Below are 25,605 nucleotides of genomic sequence, written 5' to 3'. Positions count from 1 at the left end.
GCAGGGGCCCTTCTCACAGGCCCTTCCCAATCCGCCCTTGGAAACTATGGGTACTTCCTATATGGAGGTTCCAGGTATATAGCTATAAATATCTCGAACATCAAAACAGTGCAGCCTGTCCCAAAGGAATTTGCAATCCTGCCTAAGTCTTTTTGTAGAAAAAACCTAAGGGTCAAAAGCTATCTATCGCTCTTTTAAAAAAAGCCTATGGGTCACATCAATGTTCATAATCGCACTATTCACAGTAGCCCTGAAGCGGAAACAACCCAAACGTCCATCAGCAGATGAATGGTAAACAAAATGTGGTGTGTCCAGACAGTGGAAGAGTATTCAGCCTTAAAAAGGAAGGAAATTCTGGTACACGCTACAATGTGGATGAACCTTGAAGACATTACGTTCAGTGAAATAAGCCAGTCACAAAAGGGCAAATATTGTATGACTCCACACATACGGGGTACCTAGAAGAGTCAAATTCACTGACAGAAAACAGGATGGTGGTTGCCAGGGGCTGGAGGTAGGGAGAATGGGGAGTAATTGAGCACAAGGTTTCAGTCTGGGATGATGAAAAACCTTCGGAGATGGATGGTAGTGATGGTTACACAACAATGAGAGTGTACTTAACGCCACTGAGCTGATTTTTAAATTAAAAATGGTTAAAGTGTTCAATCCTATGCAGTGTGTATTTCACCACAATAAGAAAAAGAAAATAAGCCTATTGGGATTTAAATAATATAACTGATTCCTTGTTTTGCGTCTACTGGGGAATTCCCACAAATTTACAAGACATTAAAAAATCGTAAGAGAAGAATCTGTCTGTGGGCCATCTTCACCTCAGGACAGCACATCTTGGAAGGTAAGCTTGGTTTAGAAACTCTTTCAGAATCTTTGACAGCAAACACTAAGGTAAGCAGCCCAACCTGCGCCTATGTTGGGGGCTCTCAGCATTTGGGAGCTGTAGGGAGGGAGACGAAAGAAGAGGATGCTGCTGGACCTTCTAAATGGTTCTCCCAAACCCACACAGAGACCGCAAGGACAGGACAGTGCCTGTGGGCCCAGGGCTGAGGCCTAGGGGGATGGGTGGAGGCAGGAGATGTCACATTGTTTATATTTTAGAAAACGTGATTTTCTTCAAATTGGGAGATGAGTTCACAGGTGTTCATTTTATTGTCTGACTTATTATTTATGAATTGCCTATGTTCTTTAGTATCGAATACTTTACAAATTTGCCAGTTAAAATTAAAGTTGCTAGTTGCCTTTTCTAATATTTTAGATTTTTCATGTTCAATTGCTAAATGATATTATTATAGTTTAGTCTTAAAAATTCCCTCCCAATTCCATAATAAAATTATTAAATAGTCAGTTGTTACATGTCATGCTGAAAGGGAAAAAAATGCTTAAACATATATCATTTGGTTATCTTAAACACAATGTTTTAAAGAGTAAAAGGTGCAAGTCACCAAAATTTGTTGATTCTTTATCTGGTGACTTAACCTGGGCATTAAAAAAAAAACAAACACCTTTTTAAAAAAACCAAAAACATACACAAAAGTAGAGATGCTGACACAGGAACTCACGTCCCCATCACTCAGCTCAGACAATTATCGACTCCCCACCAGTCTGGTTTCATCTATATGCCAACACGCTTCCTGCCTCCTTTCAGATTATTTTGAGACAAATCCCAGACTTTCTACCATTTCATCCGTAAATAAATATTTCAGCATATGTCTCTAAGAGAAAGGGAGAGTTTTTAAAACATACCTTCAATGTCACTATCACACCTAACATTTTAACAATTCATTAACAGAACTGAATGTCCCTCCTGTCTATTTTTAATGACTGTTTTGAAGCTTGTGTCCCTGGTCCCAGGGGTACAGGGGAGCAGAAGAGCTCACCGTGGTTGGTGCTGGCTTTGAAGTGAGTTGTTACACTCAAAGTGTGAACCTAGTTCTGCCATGAACAGCTGTGTGATCCTGGGGGAGTTACTTAAACTCTGAGTCTTACATTCGGAAAACAGGGAAAGTAACTCCACCTATCTTAAAGATTTTAACATAATTAAATGAGAAAAATACACACACACACACACACACACACACACACACATACACATATACACAAAGCAGATAGTCAATAAACAGCAACTAATTATATTAACAGGAAACTCACCTCCCTTTCATAAGTAAAATAACTTCCTGCTGGAAACTCCCTATTAATCCTTGCTAAAAAACCTTTTGGAACCACTAGGATGGTGACAATGGCTTGTCAATCATCTGTCCCAGGGGTTGGCAAACTTTGTAAAGGACAGGAAAGTAAGTATTTTAGGCTCTGCTGAAACTCCTAACTCTGCAAAAACAAATGGACATGGCCGTGTTCCAATAAAACTTTATCTATAGACACTGAAATCTGAATTTCATGTAACTTTTAACATGTCACCAAATACTATTCTTGTGGGTCTTTTTTTCCCCCCAACCATGTAAAACTGTGAAAATCATTATTAGCTTGTGGGCTAGATGTGGCTCATGGGCCCCTGTTTACCAGCCCTTAGTGAGCACCCCCACCAGCCCCAGCAGATCCAAAATCCTGAATGAGTGGTCTGTCCCTCCTTATGAATAAGAGATCAATTGACAGGAGAAATCCAAGGACGAGCATTAGTATGTGAACAACAACACTAAGGCCCTACACGGTCTGGACTGAACCTAAGCTTTGAGAAACACTGCAGGAAAGACTCAAGGAAGCCAAAGGACACGCGCTTCTGCTGACATCGCCCTGCTCGAGCATTTTACAGACATCTTCCCTCTCACCCTTTTCTTCCCCTCTTCCCCCCAAATAGAAATTGATTGTGATATATAAAGGGAGAGTCCTACAGTCCATAAATTGACTTTATAACAGAAGTTGAATGTGTAACACTGTTGCCAGGGCCAGCATGTATAACTGTTATATAGGCTACATGTGTCATAGCCAACTTTCACTGTAAAACAATTTGGAAGGTATGATTTGACTTGGAGATGATCAGACTCCATATAATGAGTAGAATTATGCAGGGATGTGACTGGCTGTCAATGAATGCACCGCTGCTAATAACCAGGCAATCCCCCACCCCCCACCGCCGCCCCCAACACACACAACTGGTCATTTTAACTCTATTGGTTCCAACAACAATTTTCTTTGTAAGTATTAATAACATAACAATGAAAAAATAAGAACCTAATAGTTCATAGCTGTGCATATTCACAGCTATACATTTTAGCATTTTTTCTACTTGTTTTCTCCAATAGGTTTTAATAGTAATAAAAAAAAACCCAAACATTTTTTCTGCTACAAGTTTGCTAGAAATTAAAAAAAAACCCACAAAAATCATTCAGAACTGCTTTAGCACCCGGAGCAGCTCTTGGTTTCACTGCCCAACAGGACACTCCCATATGAACACTGAAGCGTGGACTCTGTATTATTGAAAAAGCAACGGAGGAACAGACATCTCTAAAAAGAGTTTACGCCTTTTGACCCACATTCCTTCAAAGTGATAAACGTACATAAACGGACCCTTTCCCACCTGTTAAAACACTGCTCGGCAGGACAAAAACATGAAGAAGATGCAAAATTAAGAAGGCAAAATATCATGCTTACCTTCTCTCAATGCTTTACAGTAGCCAAGGAAAGATAACAGAAAAAACAGGGCACCCAGGAGGTCTGCTCGGCCCACAACACCAGCAACCTGAAAAGAAAGGGAAGAAAAAAAGATTTATTTAAAAAAAACACTTGAACAAAACTCTGGAAACACAAAAAATTCCTTAGAAATAGAACACCAAACTTCTATCAGGTTCAGCCATCTAATAAAATGATGCATGTAACCGTGCCGCATCCCTGCAGTCTGATTGGACGGCTGACTTTCTTTTCACTTCTGGTCCAGGACTTAGGTCAACTGCTTCCAAGGGAAGGCTGGATGGATTCAAATCTACCGACGGCTCCTCTGTGGCCGGGACGGAGCCAGGGATGCACGCGTGCAGCGAAAGCCCGTTACGCGGCACGCTGCACACTACAGCTCCGGGGTCCTCTGCTCCAGCCAGGTCCCCAAAGTGGATTTTCAATTGGAAAATGTTATCAGCTCAAAGGGCATGATATTTAAAAAAGAAAATTTGATTGGAAGCATGAAGGAAAGGCGGGAAGGACATTAAAAGTCATCAGGCAGACAGAATACAACACGTTCAAAGCTGCCTCTGCCACCTTTTCTCCTTTCAGATCAAAACTAATTAAGTGGGTTAACCTGGAAAGTAGAACGCTTCAAAAGCAATCAACGCAAGATGAAAACAGAAAAAAATGTCTACCATTTCTTCCCAGTCCCCCCACCCCCATTTTCTACGACTGCCCTTCCCTTCTTCAGTGACAATGGAGCAATATATAAAATTTGTGCTCAATTTCTTTCAAGGTGATTACTCCAATAATTGTCCTCCAAATGTTTCGTGGCAATGAAAGACACAGAATTCCAGGCATGAGTCTTGGTCTAGTTTACACGGCATTCTTCACTAACTGGTACCTGGGTGTGACATCTGTCAAAGCTTTCACAGTGATTCTCTAGGCATCACTTTAATGTCTGGGAAGTTTATCTTTTCTTAAAGTGAGTGAGTCAGAAACAGAATAAGAGAATATACAATGAACATGAAAATTACTAGATTTACATACGATTCCCAGGTGTGTGTACAAGCAGAAACTAAAAGGAATGCCTTTAAGGAGCAGTTTCCCGCTACGCTGGTTAGATATGAAATGCTGAGGCGATTATCCATTCTGATGGTGAACTCCGGATGGAGGTGCACGTGGCAACCCACGGAGTCACGCAATCACTTAGAAGATTGACAGCTGAATCCAACCTGTGACCCCCATGCACATGAAAAAAACCTCCAGGGAAGGAAACTCAGGACAAACAAAGGTTCAACAGAGCTGGGACAAGTAGGCCAGTATGCCAGAAGGTTAAATGGCACAATTACTCCATGAAGGAAGTATGTAATGAGACTTCTTGCATCCTCTGGCCCATAACTCACTAAGAGACAGTAAAGTCGGGGATGCAGCGAGACTCAACAGAGCCCGGCGCATAGTGGGTGCTGGCTCAAGGTGGATTCCCACAGAAATCCCGAAGGTGCTGATGTAAACTAGGACAGGGTGGGACTCAGGGGCGGGGGATGTGCAGAGGGCAGTGCACAAAGGACACAGCAGCTCAGGGTGAAGCATGAATGGGCTCTGCAGCTCTGCGGCGGGTGAGGGCAGGAGCAGCTGGTCCTGTGGGCCTCCCGCCAACACTGGAGAGGGCTGGGAGCTGCATCTTCCAGGGGCGGCTCTCTATGGAGCCCAAGGGTGGGCTGGATCCCATACCCTTTCAGGGGAAAAAATAAGAGAAGCCAACCTAGAGAAGTGGATCCAAAGGGGTCCTTAGAGCCAAGGGGTCAGGGAAGCAGGGCCAAGGGGATGTGGAGGGTCAAAGAACAAGGTTTCTTGAACTGAGCGAAGGAGAGGAAAGTGGTTTGGATAAACACCAGGGATAGGGGCCAAAAAGGCCAGCCTAAACCACTTCCTATCTGGGTGGCTGAGGTACATTTAGACTCTCACTAACATATAATGTTGTAAATCAACTAAACCTGAATAAAAAAAAGACTCCCACTAAAACGAACTCTAAACATCATAAAATTATTTTTAAAACATTCTCCCTTTGGTTAATTGGTGACGGTATCCCCAGGCCTTAAGCAATGTACATTACATCAACTGACATAAAGAAAAACAAGTTTTTAAAAGTATGGCAAGTCGGGGGAAGGTATAGCTCAATTGGCAGAGTGCTTGCTTAGCAGGCACGAGGTCCTGTGTTCAATCCCCAGTACCTCCATTAAAAAACAAATAAAATAAAACAAGTTACCTCCTTCCTCCAGCCCCCCAAAAAAAGCATGGCAAGTATTTTAAAGGGTATGGAGTCCTTCAGTGAATTTTTGGCATTGTAATTAGCTATTTCACAGAAAAAAATTTAAAAGGCTATCCAAGGAGGTCCTGAGATTAACTGTTTGGGTCATGGGCATCCATACAGAAAGATTTTATTTTTCTTTTCTGGTATTTGTGTAGTTATGTATTTTCAGGCAAAGTGCTTTACAAAGGCATTTTTTTTTTTTTCCCTTACAAATAACCTGAAATGCTCATACCAGCGTTTCTGGAGAAGTCACTGCGACTCCCAGGACCCATGAAGCAGGGGTGGTGGTGCCTCCCCGCTAGGAACAACTTGCACGGGGCGCAAGGAGGAATTAGGGGAAGGGCGATTGTCTTCCCATCCAATTCCTTCAGCAGTAAACCCTGGGTTCACTGGATGGGCAGAATTAGTAAGAAGAATGGAACTTCCCTCTTTGACAACCGAATTCAAGCAATTTGAAATCTTCACCAATGTTTTGAGGACAAAGGAAACCCACAGTGGCACTGGTGACCTCAGGGGACCCCTGGGGCCTCCATCAGACAAGGGGCAAGGAAACCTCCCCCTTAGCTCTCCCTCCACCCCCACATCTGGACTGCTGGAGGCCTTGGAGCCCAGCCCACTTCCCGAGCACAGGGCTGCTCCCTCAGTGCCCACCTGGGAGGCTCTGGGGAACTCGCCTTCCATGGTCTCCTTGGGTGGGCCTGCTTTTTGCCAAAATAAGGAAAGGTGAACATACAAATTATCTGTCTTAGGAATGCTAATTTTTAATGACCTGTAAACTTTTCTTGCAATTTTAAGCCTGGATGGCTTTCGTGGAATGCAGGGATGAAGAGATGAAGACATTTTTCAAATATTCCTTTCTCTCTTATAGTTGGACCTCCATGAGCTTCTTCTTAAATATCTCAAATGTAGAATTTGGGGTTCATGTGTTCCCAGACTGCATTTATCTGGGGCATGTGTTTGCACACATCCAGTTATATCTGTGAGTATTTCAAACTTTTCTTAACTTCCCATCATTTAAAATTAGAATTTTAGAAACATTTCTTTGATTAATAATTCAAATATTTCATTTTGCTTTTAAGATCACACAAAATTGGACAAGGACCAAAACAGTAAATCAGTATTTTTGATTGATGCACACATTATTTCTGGGTCCCAACAAACATCTAGATCATAAAGAGAACTCACATGGAAACAAATTCTAATTTGACCACAGCTATATATATCTGTCTTACAACAGTCCCCAGCCTCTGAATTTGCTGAAGCAAAAAATTATGAGAATTTTTTTAAAGCTTTAAAGTAATAAGATATTAGAAGAAGGTTGTGAGAACAATTCCACAATCCTCTTAATACCAAAGAACAGATAGTTTAATGAAAGTAATAAAACCAAATGCTAAAGGCAGGCATTCTGCTCAATATTTTGAAACTGATTTCAAGATGCTCAATGCAATCGGTCAATAATGCAGGTATTTAAATACAGATGAAATGCAGAAATCTATCGTGGAGAAGTAATAACGTCCAGGGAGTATTTTATACCAGGTACTTTGTGCTCACAGAATGAATAACTAAAATCAAATCTTTTGCCTCAGCAAACATGCTGACTTAATTTTCAAAGGGTTCCACAGTGGTGGGGTAGGGTGGTTCCTGAAAACCCCACAAGTGTTTGGTTAAGTCCCAAACCAGTTTGTACCAAAATATTCAGCAGCAGTTCAATAGACTAAGAGCAGGAGCTGCCTGACTCCCTGGGCTGAGCCTGTCAGGGGGCGGTGGATAAGACAGGGAGGGGAGGGGGAGAAGGAGAGTGGGGGGTTCAGAAGCCATCCGCACCAGGATGTGGGGACCCTCTTTCCAGTTCCACTCAAAGTACACTGGCCCCTCCTCAGCACTGGCCTCGGACGACCAAATGGTAAGTTCTGTCCCTACCTCCACCAGCTACGTGGCTGGCCTGGGGTAAGTCCTTAAATTATCCTCCCAGGCTGTTCCCCCTTCTGCAAAGTGGACACCGTTATGCTGCCTCATCTGATGCCACAGTCGCTGTGACCCTCATACTGAGCATGAGAAAGTATTCTGGACGTTGCAGAGCTCTCAGCTAACATGGGGAAATGGCATCAGTCCCTTCCTGGAAGAAAGGTCATCTCAGCCTCTGGCTTTGAGACCCCAAAGCCAGACAAGAGTCAGCATTCATACCTTTACAGTGTGGTCATGTAAGGAAAAAGAACGTATCCCCAGAGATTATGCCATCCGGTCATTATAAAGCCCAGAGGGGACCCTGTATTTCTCATAAGGGAGACCCACTAGACCCACAGATCAGTTTCAGCTGTCAGCCTCACATGCACACAGCACGTGCTTTCTACAGCACGTGGGTGCCGGACGGAAGCCTGTTTTAGGGAACGAGCTGATATGTGGACAGCTTCCCATCCTCACAGGAGCGCAGAGGCGGCGGGCGGACCATACTCACACACTCGGTGTGCACCGGGTGCACGGCGAACAGCAGCGCGGCCAGCACGGACGACCTGGGGGCCAGGTTCAGCCTCCGGCCCTTGCTGGTGTACTGCAGGCCCCCGAGCAGCACGGAGAAGACGTCCACCAGCAGCACGGAGACGCCGCCGTGCAGGAGGATGTTGACCACGTGGAAGCTCGCGGGGTGGAAGCCTCCCGACAGATAGTAGTTCATCCTACGGTAAAGGAAGGGTGTTCACCCCGGAGGCCCAGCAGCGTGTGAAAAAAATGCAAACCATCTGAGGGAAAAATCTGGTGAGTGAAAATATTAAACCAAGGAGATAAAGTCTGTGAGGAAAACAGCACCAAGACAAATAACGCCTGTCCAACCAAGCAGGCTGCAGACAAGTTAAGACCTTAATTAACTGCACCGGGAAAGAGGGAAGATAAGCGCATCTCAGGGGAGTGGGACAGAAAATACGCAGAGAGGAAAAGTGAAAGGAAAGCGAGACAGATTTTTAAGTGCGAAAAAGGCAAGACCATCTTCCAGGAAGATATGAGATATGACGCGTCACTCAGGCTACCCCACAGGGACCTTGATTTAAATGAGTCAGGTGAGTTGCTTACTCCCGTTTATCCCTCCCCACCCCCCGCCCCCAAATACTCCTTGACAGTTCATCCCCGGGCCTTCTGAACAATGAAGCACTGCCCTGTTTTCAGGGAGTCTTATTTCTGCCTGCTTTTCCATCCCCAGTGGTTCCAAGCCATCATTTCCATGCTTCTTTGAAAGATCTATACACAGGTATACAAAGCATCTGAGAAACAGCTATGCATGGGAACTTCTCTGAGGTGAAGCAATCTGTTTAATGCAAACAGCTCCCTAACTAATGGGGGTGGGGGTGGGGAAGACTGTTTTTAGCTTCATTTTGTTTTTGCATGTTGACTGGGTCACAGGAGGAGGATTTATACCTTATTTTTTTTATAGTGAAAAAAATAACAATTTCATTAGATGCTACATATTGCCTTGACATGTTCTTTCCTCAGTATTAACTTGCAAAGGGTCCAACCTCCAAGAACTGCAGAACATGGACCACTTCACCAATGTGCGCGTCATCCTCACCCGGGGCCAGGCTGACCTTCTCTGCACGGCTCCACGGTCCGTGTCCGCCCTGCCAGCACAGCCCTGGATGCATGTGCTCTCCATCCTCTGTCACCTAACCCCTTGCAGCTGGGATTAGCATGAACTTGGAGACCCACGTAGCGAGAGGCTTGTACTTGCCTCAGAATCATGGACCGGGGAACCTCATACAAAACGACCTGGTACAGTATCGCACACAAGCCCCGAGTGCCCCCCACCCCATCCCCACTACTGCTCTCACCTGAAAGTCAGCACGGTCAGGGGGCGGTAGGACTTGTGGCTGGTGTTGCTGCTCAGCCGACTGCCCCAGAAGTCATGATGCCACAGGTCCCCAAGGGGTGTTTCTGCTCGGAGGTCCTGCGGGAACACCCCTGCTGGAGTTAGGACGTTGACGCCCTCCCCAAGTGCTCTGCTTTAAAGCTCCTCACACTCTTTTCTCCACCTCTCCCACCAGTCCCAGGCCAAGCCATTGTCACCACTCACCGAGGACACAGCCAGGCCTCCCAGCAGGCCCACTGTGCCCTCTGATGTGTCCCCCACATTGATCTCTCCAGGATGCAAATCGGTCACCCCACCCAGCCCCACCTGAAACACTGCAACAGCCAACAGCTCCCTCCCCTTCCAGGACAAAGCCTATGTCCTGCTCTGGCTCCCGCTGAATTCTGCAGACTCATCTCGTGGACTCTGTGCTCTGCTACTGGCCTTCGTCTGGTCCCCACATGGCTCCTGCCTCTACCCATCTCAGCGCTTTGCATGCACAGGTCTCCACTGGAACAGTTACCCCTCAGCCCTCCAATGTTCGTATCTTCGCCATTGGGCTGTGGCCTTCCTGAGCTGACGCAGTTCCCTATGAGGGTCTTGGGGCATCTTGCACCCGCCCTCACAGCACCCGCCGCAAGCGCGGCTTACAGTCACGTGCCTGCCATCTGTCTGCCCCACTGGACTGGGGGCCACAAGGCCTGGGCCACCCCTGTGTCTGGTGGGAGTAAACAGAAGGTGCTCAATCCATGTTGTGTGAAAAAATGGACTGTTTGCTAAATGAGGTCAATGAGGTCACTATCACCCTCTCTCATATCCAATACATAAGGTAATTTACCAAGAACACCCCACTTAAAACATAAGGGTGAGAAAGCAAATCTATTTTAAAGTTTTCTATTCTTGATCACGAGCTAAAGCAGACAGTAAAATTAAAGAAAAAACAACTTCTACATACATTATTTTTAAAGATAAAAATGACTCAATATTTAAAAACGATACCTATCTCGTAAGGTAATTTAATTAGGTACTGTTCTAGAGATGCTTAAAAAAAATCTATTTTTTTTTTTACACTTAAATATGAAACTAGATTACTCAAACTGTGTTTACCAAGAAGAAAGGCAGACAAGGCCCTTGGAGTAAATATCAAAACTGAATATTAATTTTCTCTTTACAGCATAATTAAACAGGAATGTTTCAGGGTCTAGAACTTATGGTGTGATAAGCCCTGCGTGGTTTATCAGTCAAGATTCTTCACTGCAGTCACCAAAACAACACTGATTAACTTGAGAAAAAAAAAAAAAGAATGTTTCAAAGGAAATGGCAAAGCTCAATGACTCCTCGGTGGGCTGGAAAACCAGTCAGGGGAGTGCAGCCAGAAGGGCACCCCACCAATCACACCACCGCACATCTCGCTGAGCCTGCCTCGCTGCCTCTGGACCCCCCCCCACCCCATCCCCCATGTATGACTAGCTCCTGAGTCCGACAGGCAGGTGCATCCGATAGAACAGCCTTTGCCTGTGTCTACGTCCAGACAGTCTTTGCATCTGATAACCATCTGAAGGTGCAAATGCCCCCAAACAGAAGAAGCATGTCAGATCCCGGCTGGTCCAAGAGAGCAACCAGTGTCTACAACACACAGTGTAATTCAGTGAGTATGCGCCACTTAGATGCTTAACGCCTCCAAGGGAAAAGCTGGAGGACAGGCAGCTGGTCACCTGATACCCACTGTGAGGGTGAATTTCACTTCTGCTGGGTATCAGCTTCAGAGGCCTTGCATGTCCCAGGGGCTCCCTCTACGAGTCCGTTAGATGTTTCATGAAGGTTGTGTGATCTACCCACTAACTTAGTTTACTCGGTTACAAAACTGCAAGTCACTGTACTTTCACACTGTCCCAGAAATTCCTTCTCAGTTGTGAAGGGATTGAGCAGACGATCTTTCCCTCCATTTGAGCAGAAAATGAACACCAACAAAGCTCTAAATATTTGATTTGATGCAGCCTACGCACAGCAGGGTGCGCTACAGGAGGAAAGGTCAATCTTTCCTCGGGCTGATTTATGGAAAAGATGTGTTGCATCTGAAATTCCTGTTAACTCCACTGTCTCAAAGAAAATCATCATCTCAATGAAAAAAGGCAACTCAACACTACAAGGAAGCATCTGGAAAACAGTCTTGGACACCAATAAAACCCAGTAACAGCCTGTTTCACATTACTGTAGGCACAGTGCCAATGAACAGAGGAGGGCCTTTCATTAAACAGGAAAGGAAAAAAAGAGGGCTAGCAAGTTAACAAAAAGGGCACAGTGTGATGCTCTAGAAAACACTGCCAAGACAGCGCACGGCAGAGCCACGAAATGGCTCCATCGGCCTTTCCTGCACAGAAGGAGAGAGAATTACAACCGCATACCAGCCAGGGCTTCTCACAGACGACACAGCTCACACTTCCCCTGCCCTGCTCCCCAAACTTCTCCGATGTAGGTCCTGAGTTCACACTTTAGATATCCTCTACTTCACAAGAGTGGAAGAATCAAGAAACTCAACAAATGGAATTTAAAAAATAAAGGCATATCCTCATAGCCTTGTTAGAAAACCAATTCTGTAGCTATTAAGCCATCAGTGTGACATAGTTGCTTAGTGCTACAAAGTTACTTCTTTTTCTCTTAGGCACGGTTCAAAAAAGAACCAAAACAGGAATATGCAGTAACTGCTGGGTGAACTTGAGGAAAATTACAGGTGAAGAACTTGAACTAAAAAGAAACATCAACTAGGCTGCAGTGTGTGCCATGAAAACAGAGAAAATCACTGACAGTATGTTATAAATAAAATATCTGCAAAAGTCATTCCCGCGCCTGCCTCCCTCCCACGGAATACATGTTTATTATATAGAGAATTTTTCTCAACACTTTCAACAAGAAAATGACTTTTTCCTCACTGGGTAGAATCCATGACTTCAAAATTTTAAGAGCATTTAAGGACAGTGTTACAAAGAGTCGCTACAACTGCATCTACTAGAGAGAGATTCACAAATGCCTTCAAGCTCTCATCACACACACACAGCATCTGCCGAGCAGTGAGGCTGTCACAAGGGCCCTAACCTGTGCCATTTCCTCGTTCCCTCTCCTCTGGGCTCTCCCCGCCTCTAAGTGTCTTGTTCTGATTTTCCTTTAGCTCACTGAGATCTTTTTCTTCCCTTCCCACAACCTATTTCTTCTTCTCAATCGCTAGTCAGTGAATGAAAGAAAATATCATTTTCTTGGCACCCACTGGTGAGCAAGACCGGCTGGGGTTTTGCAAATTCAGCAAATCTGCGTCTTCAAATAGGAAACGAGCAGGAACCGCAGCTTCCCCGGGCAGTGCCCTCCTGGCCCTCCGGCGCTGTCAGCGGGCTGTCCTGACACCATCAGCGAAGGACAAAGGAGGAGTCAGCTCCCTGCCTGCTGCTGAGGCCGCACCTTCTGGTGAGTGATCAGATTTGGCCATCACTGCAGCAAATGTATGATTATTTTAGGGAGGATGGGGGAGGCTCGTTCTGCCTTAGAGCACTTGGAATCTGTCACAAAACCTGAAACAGTCTGCAATGCCCTGCAACACCCTGGCCTTGTAGTCTTAGAATAATGGTCTCTCTGATACGTGCGCGGACTGGGGCCCCGTGAAGGGCACGCGGCCAGGGTAAAGCCTGCAGTTAGGCAGGGCGCTGAGACCCTGCTGCCAGCGATAAAAGGGCCCTATATCAAGAAGACGCTCTCTGAAAGAGACGGGGAATCTTGAGCACGCTGGGGCCCTGGCAAAGGCTCAACCAAAGTTCAGCGGAGAATAATGCAACACAAATGTAGATTATCACTGAGACGTAAGTGAATGGTTAACATCAGTTCATCAAAGAGAAATTTAGACACGAACCTTATTGTTAACGATAGCTTCAGAGTCGTCAAAGACAAAATCTCCATCGTAGCTACGTGCAAAACACACAAGGGAAACAAAGCCCACGACTAGCTTAGCCCAGAAGGGAGGAAGGACAGAAGACGGAACGATGTAATCCAGATCAGCATCCCACTCAGCCATCCTGAAACCTTCGGGCTGCCAGCCTCTCGCTTCAGCATTATGCTGGTGAGAAACCTGCAGGGAAAGTGACATGATTATAAATATTCATCGAAGTGTTGTTAGGAACGTTTACACAGTGGACATGTTGACCTCAAGAGAGTAAGAGCTAGACAGTCGTTCCTCCTGCGAGTTTATAGGATATGAAATCATTAAAAGCTTTCAGTTGTGGTTTCATGGGCAGAAAAGTCCCCTGGGACACACAGAGAGTCTCCTGGGCCCAAGTTCAACCCACCAAATCAGAAGTCCTTGGGTTTCTGATATTGGATTATCCTTGAGAAAGATTGATTTAAGGGAATCATATTTATCAACCCCACAAGGCAAATCATTTTTTTTAGTCCTTGAACCAGTTTACAAAGTTAAAAAAAAAGTTACCATCTTGCTCCCTCCAATCAAGAAGAAAATCAATAAATATTTATTGTCAAGTCTTAGCACATTGTGTGTGTGTGTGTGTGTGTGTAGCCTGGTCCTGATCTGGAAGAGCTACAGTCTATCTGCAGGACACACACTGGAGGAGAGGTGAATGGAGATGAGGAGGCAGGACACACGCGCAGTGGCCAGGCCAGCGGTTCACACACAGGAGGACAGAGGAAGGAGAGCACATGGTATACTGGCTTCGGACAGTATCTTATCCCAGAAGGATGAGCTGGATCCTAAAGGAGAAGAGGGAAGCTCTTCCAGGAGAGGACATGAACTTCAATATCGGAGAGAGAGTCAAGTTCAAAACAAATATTTATTTTAACATTTCTTCCCAACAGGCAAAGTGTTAAAGCCAGAACTGTCTGCTCTCAGCCTTGCCATTTATGAGTTCTGTGGCCTGTGTGTCCCCCACCCTCTCTGAGCCCACTTCCTGTGCCCCTCTGCATAGCAGAACTTTCCAGCAGTGAGCATTGCCTAAGAACTTTCTGCCTTGAAATTTGCCCAAATATCAACCCACCCCTCCCACCCCCATCCCACCTAATCTGTCCTCATTCCCACCACAGCCTCAACAGACACTCCCTCTGGATTTACTAGGATCATGCTTGCGTCAAACTGCTTACGTTCCAATCCGTGTATCTTTGGCCAAGTGACTTCACCTCTCTGGGCCTCTGTTTCCTCATCTCTATAATGGGGATGATAACTGGGCCTACTTTACATAGCCACGATGATGGTTAAACAAGACACCTAAAGTGCTCAGAAGCAAGGCTTGGCTTTACTGAACACTGAGGGAAGGTTACCTATTTTTACAGGTACTTTCTTCAAGGAGGGAGGAAGCACAGGCACAAACGTAGTCTCTTTCGAGAATCTCCTGAAGTATTTGGCTTATTGGTACCAAGAGAGCAGTCCCCCTTCTTTGTGCTGAGATGGAAGAAGATCCCAGGTCCCTCGATTGGGAAGGCAGCTAAGAAGTACGGTTGACCCTTGAATGATGCGAGGGTTAGGGTACTGACCCTCCTCGCAGGTGAAAATTCACCAGTGACTCACAGCCAGCCCTTCATATTTGCAGCTCCTCTGCACCCAGCGATTCAGCTAACTGCAGATCATGTAGTACTGTCATCTTTACTGTTGGAAAAAATCCACACAGAAGTGGACCCGTGCAGTTCAAATCCATGTTGCTCAAGGGTCAACTGTATCTGTTTCCAGTTCTCTAAGGAAATACCCCAGATTTTAGAATCAATAGGAAGTCAGCCTAAGAGGCCTTCTGAGGTCACAGGCATCTTTTCTGTGGGCTTCTATCTGAGTGAACACGGAGATGGATTCAACAGTCAATGGGACGCCCTCTCCTGTAGTAACACTGTTCCTTTCCAGGTGCTGGCAAGAGGCCCAGGTTTACAATCCAGAGATGAAGGGCCCTGCAGCTCTCTCAGAGCTGGTCCCTCGAGCATCTCCCCATGATGTAACTGATACTCTCAGCAAGTGCTGGGTGGAATATGCCAGCCACTATCTGTTGCTTTTCCTTTTTTTCTACAGAATGGATAAACCACTGGTCAAATCCAAATTACAGCTGCAGAAACAATAAAGGTCACCATGGAGGCCCCAACCACTGTGTCTACATTTCAGCAAAAGAAATTAATCCTGCTACTAAACATAAATAAATAAAAGAAAAAGACTGAATAGTTAGGAAGATACTATGACTTAACACAGAGGGAATAAAAGAGCTCTTTGTTTGAGAAAATGAATGTGAAGGAAAGCACACAGTTTCTATCAATTTTGAATGCACAATAGAGCAGTGAGCTGACAGCTGGTCCCATAACTGGTCTTGATGTTATCCACTTCAGGCCCAAATATTTGAATATTATTTCACAAAAGGTTGTACACAGTTCAAATGGCCCTAAAGGAAGACTACTAGGTCAGGAAATAAACTGCACTTTTATATAAGTTGTCCTGTCTCCTTTTTCTTCTCAGACTGTATGTCACACACACTAATCAGGCAACAGCTGAGATATACGAAAGAGAGACTACAGACCCAAACATCCGGGGTGCCCTGGTGGGTCAGGCCTGGACCCCTGGGGAGTCATGTTGATGACTGGTGAGCCAGTCTCAGCATGACCTCCTCCTCTTCTCTTGCAGGCATCTCAGGGAACCTACAGTCTGCCCCCGTTCCCCATTCTGGCTGGCCCTCCCCTCCCCATGGCAGCTTCCCTGCTGTCTCCAAGGCTCCCATTTCTTTTCTGCCCCTGAGAATACTCATGTATGCCCTTCTCATTAAGGCATTATGGTTAATGAGTAGGTAGGAAATTCAGAAAATACTGTGAATCAGCAAATGCAATGAAGCTACACGTGTGAGGAACCTATGCAAAGTTCCCAGGCCAGCCCAGTGGTTAAGAGCACAGGCTTGCTACCTGCACGACCCTGAGCTACCCAGTCTTCCTAGAATCAGTTCCTCATCAGCACAGTAGGGTACCACTGCTGACTCCAGGAGGCTGTGGTAAGGTTTAAATGAGAGAACATATGGAAACAACTAGTCCCCATCACTGTTATTTTGGAGAGATGAGTTCCTGGTACCTAGGCCCTGACCTTCTGTCTTGGGATGACCGATGTCGCCATTAACTCTTCATTCCTGTAGATGCGTTTCCCAACCTAGGCCAGCAGCAGCCCATCCTGTGACCTGATACAGTTGAGAAAAGGCACCCTTCCTTGGGGCAGACCCAGAGTACTGCTTCCCTGGCCAGGCGTCTGTATGTCCTGCATAAACCCCCAGCCATACACGCTGATCCTGTTCCCAACTCCTTCCTCCAACAACAGCCTTTTTTTTCCTGCAATGATCCCAGAAGGGCATGGCGCTCAAGTAAAAGAAACTCTGCAGCATGAGGTGGTCCATGAGGGGAGATGGGTCCCCTCTGCCCTTTTTGTATCCAGGCCATGAAACAGGAAGACACATGTTCTGTTTCTCTCTGGATGGTCCCTTGGTGGCATTGCCCTGTTCCTCTTCTCCAGGGGATGTTCTGCCTGGGAACCCAGACTCCTGGACCACAACTGGATAGTAAGGTTGTCTGAAAACTAAGAAGGGAGCAACACGGCCTGAGGCTCAGGCCAAGTAGTGCTCCAGCCAGTTTTACCAGTGCCAAAGTTGGTGCTGTTCTGACCCCTGACTCTTGTGCCAATTTCGCACTGCATTGAGAACTAACTGCGCTGAGGAGGAGATGAATCTGGAACGAAGCAGAGGTCTCTTTATTCTCAATTTCTCAGACTTCTTATATCAAGCCTCTATTTTCAGGGGGTTAAAACAAACTAATCAATAAAGAGGTGAAAAAAGACCTCAAACAGGGATCCCATGTCCTCCCCCAAAAGCAAACAAACATCAGTCACTGAGCTGTGAACCCAGGGAACCCAGTGACGGCTGACAGAGCAGCCTGGACTGCAGTAAAGGGGCTGGCAGATCAAACCTAAATGATCCCTGGGAAAATCAGCAATCAGCAGCAACCCACCTACTGAAGAATATTCTTCTTTGGGCGTTTAAGGGCCTTATGGCCTCAAGCTGGCCTTTCTACCTCATCGGTAACAATCCATCCACCTGCGAGCTGCTCTCTGCCAGGCTGGGATGAGACCGTGCCTCCAGAAATCAGAATAAAGGCCATGATGGTTTCTGACCCAGCATCTGGAGACCTGAGCTGGCTGCTCCTTCCTTGGGGCCCTTAAGGCACCGAAGACTGTCATCCCTACCGCCCTGCACCACGCAGCGCTGGACAAAATGCTACTCCAAGTATCTTCCTTTTGTGACTGCCTTCACAAGAGTAACACACGAGGGCTATGCCTGCCTATAGCAAGAATGCGTGCAGTGGTTGGACATGCACAGTTCCACTGTCCCAGAAAGTTTCCAGCTTGCTAGCTTGTAGCCATTTACCCATGTAAGTCAGCCAGTATCACTTTACCACCCGACCCCATCCACACACCCGCCCCAATCTGGGACGCGCCAGGCACGCTCAGCACTGCAGGGAGAGGAGACAGGGAGGGGATCCAGTCCGTTCTTACTGTTAATTGTTTCTCAAGAAACTCTCCCCATCCATCTGCTCTCCGAGAGAAAGAGCAGTGTAGGATGATTCACAATGCTCTGGCTAGATCTTTCCTCTAACTCCTCCTTTCTTTTGTGTGTGGTTAAAAAAAGAAGCAAATACACACAGTCTACAGTCACAACAGCAACAAGACCAGAAGCCCCATGGAGTTCGCAGGAGGTGAGGCGGCGGTGGCGCCACCTGCTCGGCTTCCCCAAACTCAAGAGCCCGCGCAGGGAAGTGGCACCTCCGTGGCCCCGGACGCCCCGATCCAAGGCACACCGCTCTCCCGCCGCTCGGCTCGGCGGCCAGCGCGGAGTGGCTGGCACTCCGCGACGCTGCAGGGGAGCCGCCTTTAACCCAGGGCAGGCAGCCAAGCCGCCTGGCTGCAACCAGCCATCGCTCGCGCTGGGGCCAGCTGGCGGCCAGGCGCGGGGTGGCGCGGGGCCCCGCGGCCAGGTGTCCGCTCTGGGGACGCGCCAGAGGCGCCCGTGAGCCTTGGGGTCGACGGAGCGCCCGCGCTGCTGGAGCGGGCAGGGACGCGGACAGGCGGAGCGGGCACCCTCCACGCCGTGCCCTTTGTCCCGCATGCTGTTTACACTGGGCGCACGGCGATGAGGCCCGCATCCCCCGTTGCCCCGGCCCCGGCCGCAGCCCGGGTCCCGAAGCCAACTCCTCCAGCAGCTCCGCCGCGCGGCTCGGGCCGGGCCGCAGGACTCGGGGCGCGGCGGCAGTAGGGACACCGCGTCCGCTCCGCACCTAAGTCCGCTCACCCCGCCACGCACTCGGCCGCACTCGGCCCTGCGGGGGCGGCCCCGCGTGTTACCTGCAAGGAGCCCGAGCGGCGGCCGCATCTCCCTCCCGGGCGCGGAAAGTCCGCCTGCTCTCGGCGCCCGCCCGGAGCTGGGCAGGGGGAGGGGCTGCCCGCGCCGCGCCCCCGCCCCCCGCCGCGCCCCCACTCCCGCGCCGCGCGCGGCCCGCACCGCCTGCAGCTCCCCACGCGCGCGGGCTCTCACTCACATTCCCGCCTCGGCCCGCCCTCTCCTCGCAGCCATTGGCTGCTTCTGCCGTCATTTTCACGCCGCCGCCTTCCCTTTTCAGCTCATTGGTGGGCGCGCCAATGACGTCAGGCCAGCGGGCGCTAGTCGCGGAGAGGGAGCCTCAGGGACCGACAGACTCGGCCGGAGAGAAGGAAGCGGAGTTCTAGGCGCAGAACCCGGGCGGGGCCGGGCCGGGAAGGGGCGGCCCCAGTCTGGCTCCGGGAGGCGGGCCGCGCGGGCGGGACTCCCTCCCGCTGCTCCTCGCCTCGCGGGAGCCTACCCTGGCCTGTGTCGCTCTGCTCGTGCTGCCGGCCGCGCTCGGCGGAGGGACCGCAGCGTCCCTGCAGGAAGAGGAGCTGGACAGGAACGACCAGCACTCTAGACTTCCTCCTGTCTGGGAGGAGTTGTTTCAAGTGTGTTTCCCCTTTCTGCCTTTCAGGAAAGAACTGAAACTGCGCTCTTCCTTCCCAGGCTCTGCTGCTCCTGCTTTTGTTTTCAACAGATCTTGTTCCACGGCCCTGGTCTTCATTCACCTGCTGACCCACGATCCCTATTGTGGCCCTTCACCTGGCTGGATCTGCCATCCATCCTCCATTTACCAAGTCATTTTGTGCTAAACTTCCGCTCCCAACCGCATTACTGCTCCTCTCGCCATTCTCAGTAGATGACTCTGTCTTGCTTCAAGAAAAAGGCAAACTTTTTCGACTTTCCTCTGACAGAACTACAAAGCTAATTCTAAAAGCACGGATTCCAAACCCAACCCCTCTCCCGCCTTTCCCCCCAGTATCAAAGAGTCCGATCTAAGCTCAGTATCTCTCTCTTGCTTGGATCCGTATCATCAGCATTTCATCAGCCCCATGTCTTTATCTCCTCCATGTACCCTACCAGCTGCCACCCAGCCTCGCTCCTGCTCTCCATAGCTGAAATTCTTGGAAGGCTGTCTGACCACACTTTTCTAGACTCCCAACTCGCATTCACTTCTTGGTTTCCGCATTTCACTGAAACTGCCTTGGCTATAGTCTCCAACAACATTCACAAGCACTAAATACAAAGGACACTCTCCTTCACTTTACCTGATGTCTTAGCAAAATTCATTCTTTCTCCTTAAAACACTTATGATGATAGTGATCCTCTGCTCCCTCGTTTTTCCCATCTCCTTGGGTTGCTTATCTGCTTCTTGATAACCTCCACATGATATATTTTAAAGGCCTTGGCCCCTTTCCTCTCAAGCCATAATTTTTCCCTGCATGATTTAACACACTGCCAGCGTTTCAATGAATATGGCCCATTTTTTACAATTCTGATCCTTACTTCTCTGTGCTCCAAACCCATGTGTGTAGTTTCCTATTCTACTTCTCCACTTGGGTGTGTCACAAGAACCTCAGATGGAACACATCCAAAATGGAAGGTGTGTTCTCACTTCTTGCTCCTTTTTAGGTGTCCCTGTCATGGTGGTGGGTCCAGTCGTTTCCCCAATTCGGCCTTCACCCTTGGCATGTAACAAATCACCAAGATTTTACTTGCTAAATGTCTATGAAATCTGTCCACTTTTTCCCATTTCCACTTCTGCATTCAGTGCCGTGCTACTGTGTGTGTGTGGTCTTTCTAACGCACATTTGTTGTTGCCACATTGGTAGATTGCAGGTGGCAACTTTAGGAATATTTCCATCATGGAAACTGGCAAACAAGAATCAGAGCTTGATTTGCTGGTTTTTGCTGATTTTTTTTTTTTTTTTTGCTAGACTTAAGAAAGTGATGGAGGAATTAATAATGCAGGTTAAACTTAAAAATGTGTTGTGCTTAGTGCTGACAAGAAGAGATTTTAGTTTAGTGGGTTTAATTTGTATAAGAGTGAAATAGTTCAACAGATTACGTATCAGATTTAATGATAATAAATGTATTTGTTTTGTTTGTTTGTTTTTTTAACATTTTTTATTGATTTATAATCATTTTACAATGTTGTGTCAAATTCCAATGTTCAGCACAATTTTTCAGTTATTCATGGACATATACACACTCATTGTCACATTTTTTTCTCTGTGAGTTATCATAACATTTTGTGTATATTTCCCTGTGCTATACAGTGTAGTCTATTCTACAATTTTGAAATCCCAGTCTATCCCTTCCCACCCTCCACCCCCCTGGTAACCACAAGTCTGTATTCTCTGTCTGTGAGTCTATTTCTGTCCTTTATTTACGCTTTGTTTTTGTTTGTTTGTTTGTTTTTGTTTTTGTTTTTTAGATTCCACATATGAGTGATCTCATATGGTATTTTTCTTTCTCTTTCTGGCTTACTTCACTTAGAATGACATTCTCCGGGAGCATCCATGTTGCTGCAAATGGCATTATGTTGTCGGTTTTTATGGCTGAGTAGTATTCCATTGTATAAATATACCACATCTTCTTTATCCAGTCACCTGTTGATGGACATTTAGGCTGTTTCCATGTTTTGGCTATTGTAAATAGTGCTGCTATGAACATGATAATAAATGTATTTGGAAAAGAGCAGATTGAGATGAAATTCCACTTGTGAAATCATGATTGAATTACAAACGTCAGTTGGGTACAGATACAAGCCTTTAGCAAAACTCAACAAAAGCATTCCATGAGAATCCATCAACCATTTGGAAGTTGTAGTAAAAAGTATTTGCATACTTTATCCTTACTTGTAAACTGTGTGCTACAATCCTTTGTATCATTTATAACATTTATAAACATCTGTAATGTTTAAAATACCTTCGTGTGTGTGTATAGGCACACATCTTTACTTTCCCCAGAGAACCAGTTGTTAAAAATTAACATACCACTGATAGACAGAATTGCTAGTGCATGGTGATGATTAAAGCTCCTGCTTAGTTTTACTACTGTCTTTCAATTCTCTATAGACAACGCATTCCTTACTTCCTAGCCCAGGACAATTGACCCTCACTGTGGCCACTCTTGGCACATCACTGCTCCCATTGCTCCCATTGGTCCACTGCGCGACCTGGCCCCTTGCCTGCTGCTCCTGAATCATCTCAAGCCTCTGTCACTTTTATTTCCTAAGCTCAACTTCATTGAACTTTTATAGTCCTTCAGTGCACTGTGCTCCTTTCCAACTGGGCTGTTCACATACCCCTGCAGCATCCTTTTCTGCTCTCCTCCAGGACGCTTGGCTAATTCTAATTCATATTTCAAGTCTCTGCTCAAATGTCAATTTCTCAGAAAATCCTTCCCTGGATTATCTCTCCAAACACCCTTAGGTCCCTCTGAATGTACTCGCATAGTTCTTATCACAATTGTAACTAACTAACCATGAGGTCATTATATAGAGTCTATCTCCATCATTAGAGGTCCACGGAGGCAAGAACCACATCTCCCTTAACTACTGGACTCCCTGTAGCTGCCGTGCCCACTGCATAGCAGACAGTCAACAATGTCTCTCAGCGTCTGGAAGTCATAATGTATGTTACTGGCAATGCTGAATTGGAATCTCCTGACTTAATCTAACATTTTGCGCTCCATAAACTGCCGAGCTAGCCGTAATCAAAATGATACCATACTGTGTGCTAAGCACAGGGGCAGGTCTTTGTGCAGAATATGAAGGTAAACATGGTGCTGATTCCGCCTTTCACAATCTTATAGTTTAATAAGAATCATAAGATGCAGAGACTATCTCCCTGCTGCTGGACCATACACTGATCCCCACCCTTGGCCCCAGCCCCTTGGACAGCTCTAAGGATGCTCCCCCCTCCCCCGCCAGTGAGAGTTTTACTTTTAACACATGAAATATTTAAATTTGTATGCTGAGAATTAAGAACCAGAAGCAGGAAGATACAGGAGAAAAAATAAATAATATATGATAAAGATAGTCATCTCTGGAAAGCTAAAAACAATGTTTTTCCCCTTGAGCTAAGACAAATTTGTTATAAACTTCCAATTCATATATTGTCTAATTTTTTGGAAACATCTTATACTTTGACCTATTCACCCAAGTTCAACAAGTTAACTATCCTTAAATTAACTGCCTCCTTTCTTTATTTCTTCTAAGTGTTCCTCTCTTCAAGAGACCTATGATCATTTCTATTTTTAGAATTCCCAGCTTTCCTCAAGAGTTGGTGAGGACTTTTGTAGGTCAATCAATCTTTGCCAAGTGTAGATATTTTTTGGTATTTTTATATTTATAAAAAATGCTTTGGAAAGAATGCCAAATGGTTTTATTTACTTAATCTTAAAGCATTGTGTTTTTTAAAAAGCATTATATTTTACATATAATTTCAATAAATTTTCAGTTTTAATGTACATGTTCAACACTAGGTATGTAATCATAAATCACATAAATTGTGTAGCCTGTGTGCTTATATTTGAATCTAAATTTTTAAGTCTTGAAATAATTGGAGAAAGCAGTGCGATGTCAGAAGAGGAAATAAAAAGGTTGCACAAGCAGCTCACTCTCTGCTAGTACTGTCCTAAGCATGTGATGTACATGAATTCATTTGGTCCATACAACACCTTATAAGGCGAATCTACTATTTCTAGCCCCCTTTTTATAGATGTGGAACTTGAGGCACAGAGAGGTTAAGTAATACCTGGATGTGGTAGAGCTGAGAGTTGAGGACAGGCAGCCTGGACAGGAATGGGTCAGGATTGAACAGTTCACTCTCCTGCCCTTACATGGCCTGGGGTGTAGATCAACCAAAAATTATAAAAACTCCTCAAACCTGTGTCTTTATCTCCTCAGCCTTTTCTTCTTTGCTCTCCTCCCAGCATCTTGTTCTCTTCTAATCCCAGGTGTCTTACCTTAAATCTCTGTTTAAAATAAATATTATAATAATGTAATAATTAACAATAAAAGTGGTTAATCTTTACTGACAGCTTAGTATGTGTCAGGCACATGATCTATGCTTTCATGGATTTATACGAATCTAGTTGTGATCCTCTTGGAGTGAGCTATTAGTTCTGATTTTACAGGTGGGGAAGTTGAATCCTGGAGACGCTTAGCAGTTTGCTCAAGGTCACGCAGAAACCAAAGAGCAGAGCTGGAATTTGTGCTGGGCTGCATGATACCAGATCCCATGTTCTGAATCAGTATGCAAGACTGCTTCCCATTTGATAACTGTTTCTTTGTATTTTTGCTTTTCTCCTCCAAACTGCTGGAATCTTCCCAACCTGCTCCCTTTTCTTTGGATTGACAAATTCTTGCTCTTAAGCTCAAGTTTTATGATCCCTGTGCAGACCACCACCCTCCTGCATGCATTCTTAGTCATGGGCTACAATTCCATGATTATCATTTCTTTTGGGTGGGTGGGGAAGAGAGTCACTTCAAAGGCCCCTTTTAGTGATACAGACGTTAGATGAAGAGGGGTCCATTACCCGGGGGGAGATTCCAATAGAATTTAACAGGAGCTTTTTTAGACTTTGTTCCAGAAATCCTGATTAGCAGAGATGGTTACTGAATTAAGAGGTGGGTAGACTTGAGAGGAAAGGGATTGAGACTCATTTCCTACACTTTCACTATTGAGATTTCATGCTCTTGAGGTTTTTCTGGTGAATCAACATGGCTTCAATGCAGCAGAAGTCAGTTGAGGGGAAAGACCATGTAGGACTCAGATGCAAACTCATTTATCTATCCATTCATTGGTCTGTATATCTGTATATCTATCTATCTATCTATCTATCTATCTATCTATCTATCTATCTATCTATCTATCTTGATCTACTTGGGAGGGAAAGTGTCAGGATTGGTGAAGTAGGCTTGGCACAAGACAAATGCCTGTGGCCTTCCTAAATCTAACTGTTCCAGCCAAATGCCATGCTGGAGAAATGGCTCAGCATGTGGTTGAACTAAATGTGATATAACCTAAGGTCCAGGTGTGGGTACAACTATGTCCCAGACTAAGAAGCCAAACTGCCAGCTGGTCATCTATCAGGCATTTTTTTTTGCCCGCAGATAGACGGTGCTGGGCTTAACCTGTACAACTCAGGTTTTCCTTTGCCTAATCCTTGGGGACAAAGCCATTGAACTTTGAATTCTTGGCACTGAGATGGCAGATATGAGGAAGTTTTCAGAAGGAGATAATGAAATTTCTCATAAATAGGGCAGGTAAGGGCTCGAGCAAGAAATTAGAAAAACAAAAGCGATAATGATCTCGGTTTTCTCCCAGGTGGGTAAACTGTCTCAACTAGTTAAAAGGCATTCAGTGACATTTTGGCCTGATTTTATTTTTGCTACAAGTCACCTCTAGGCAAGA

The 25,605-nt window shown here is 46.0% G+C and overlaps 1 protein-coding gene across 1 annotated transcript in view; it reads right to left on the bottom strand.

Moving 5' to 3' along the window:
- Positions 1-19,241, bottom strand: part of TMTC4 (transmembrane O-mannosyltransferase targeting cadherins 4) — a 56,605-nt gene extending 37,364 nt beyond the window's left edge. Inside the window, exons 1-5 of the mRNA XM_031466280.2 lie at positions 19,162-19,241; positions 13,666-13,881; positions 9,754-9,869; positions 8,394-8,610; positions 3,622-3,709 (exon numbers count right to left, since the gene is read on the bottom strand). Of these exons, the coding sequence (XP_031322140.2) occupies positions 3,622-3,709; positions 8,394-8,610; positions 9,754-9,869; positions 13,666-13,827 (583 nt within the window). The 5' untranslated portion in view covers positions 13,828-13,881; positions 19,162-19,241. The remainder of the gene's footprint in view (positions 1-3,621; positions 3,710-8,393; positions 8,611-9,753; positions 9,870-13,665; positions 13,882-19,161) is intronic.
- Between the last annotated feature and the right edge of the window lie 6,364 nt (positions 19,242-25,605).

Source organism: Camelus dromedarius, chromosome 13, assembly GCF_036321535.1.
Source record: "Camelus dromedarius isolate mCamDro1 chromosome 13, mCamDro1.pat, whole genome shotgun sequence".
Classification (NCBI taxonomy): Eukaryota; Metazoa; Chordata; class Mammalia; order Artiodactyla; family Camelidae; genus Camelus; species Camelus dromedarius.
The sequence above is the reverse complement of the archived record's forward strand: the minus strand, read 5'-3'. Positions and strand labels throughout refer to the sequence as shown.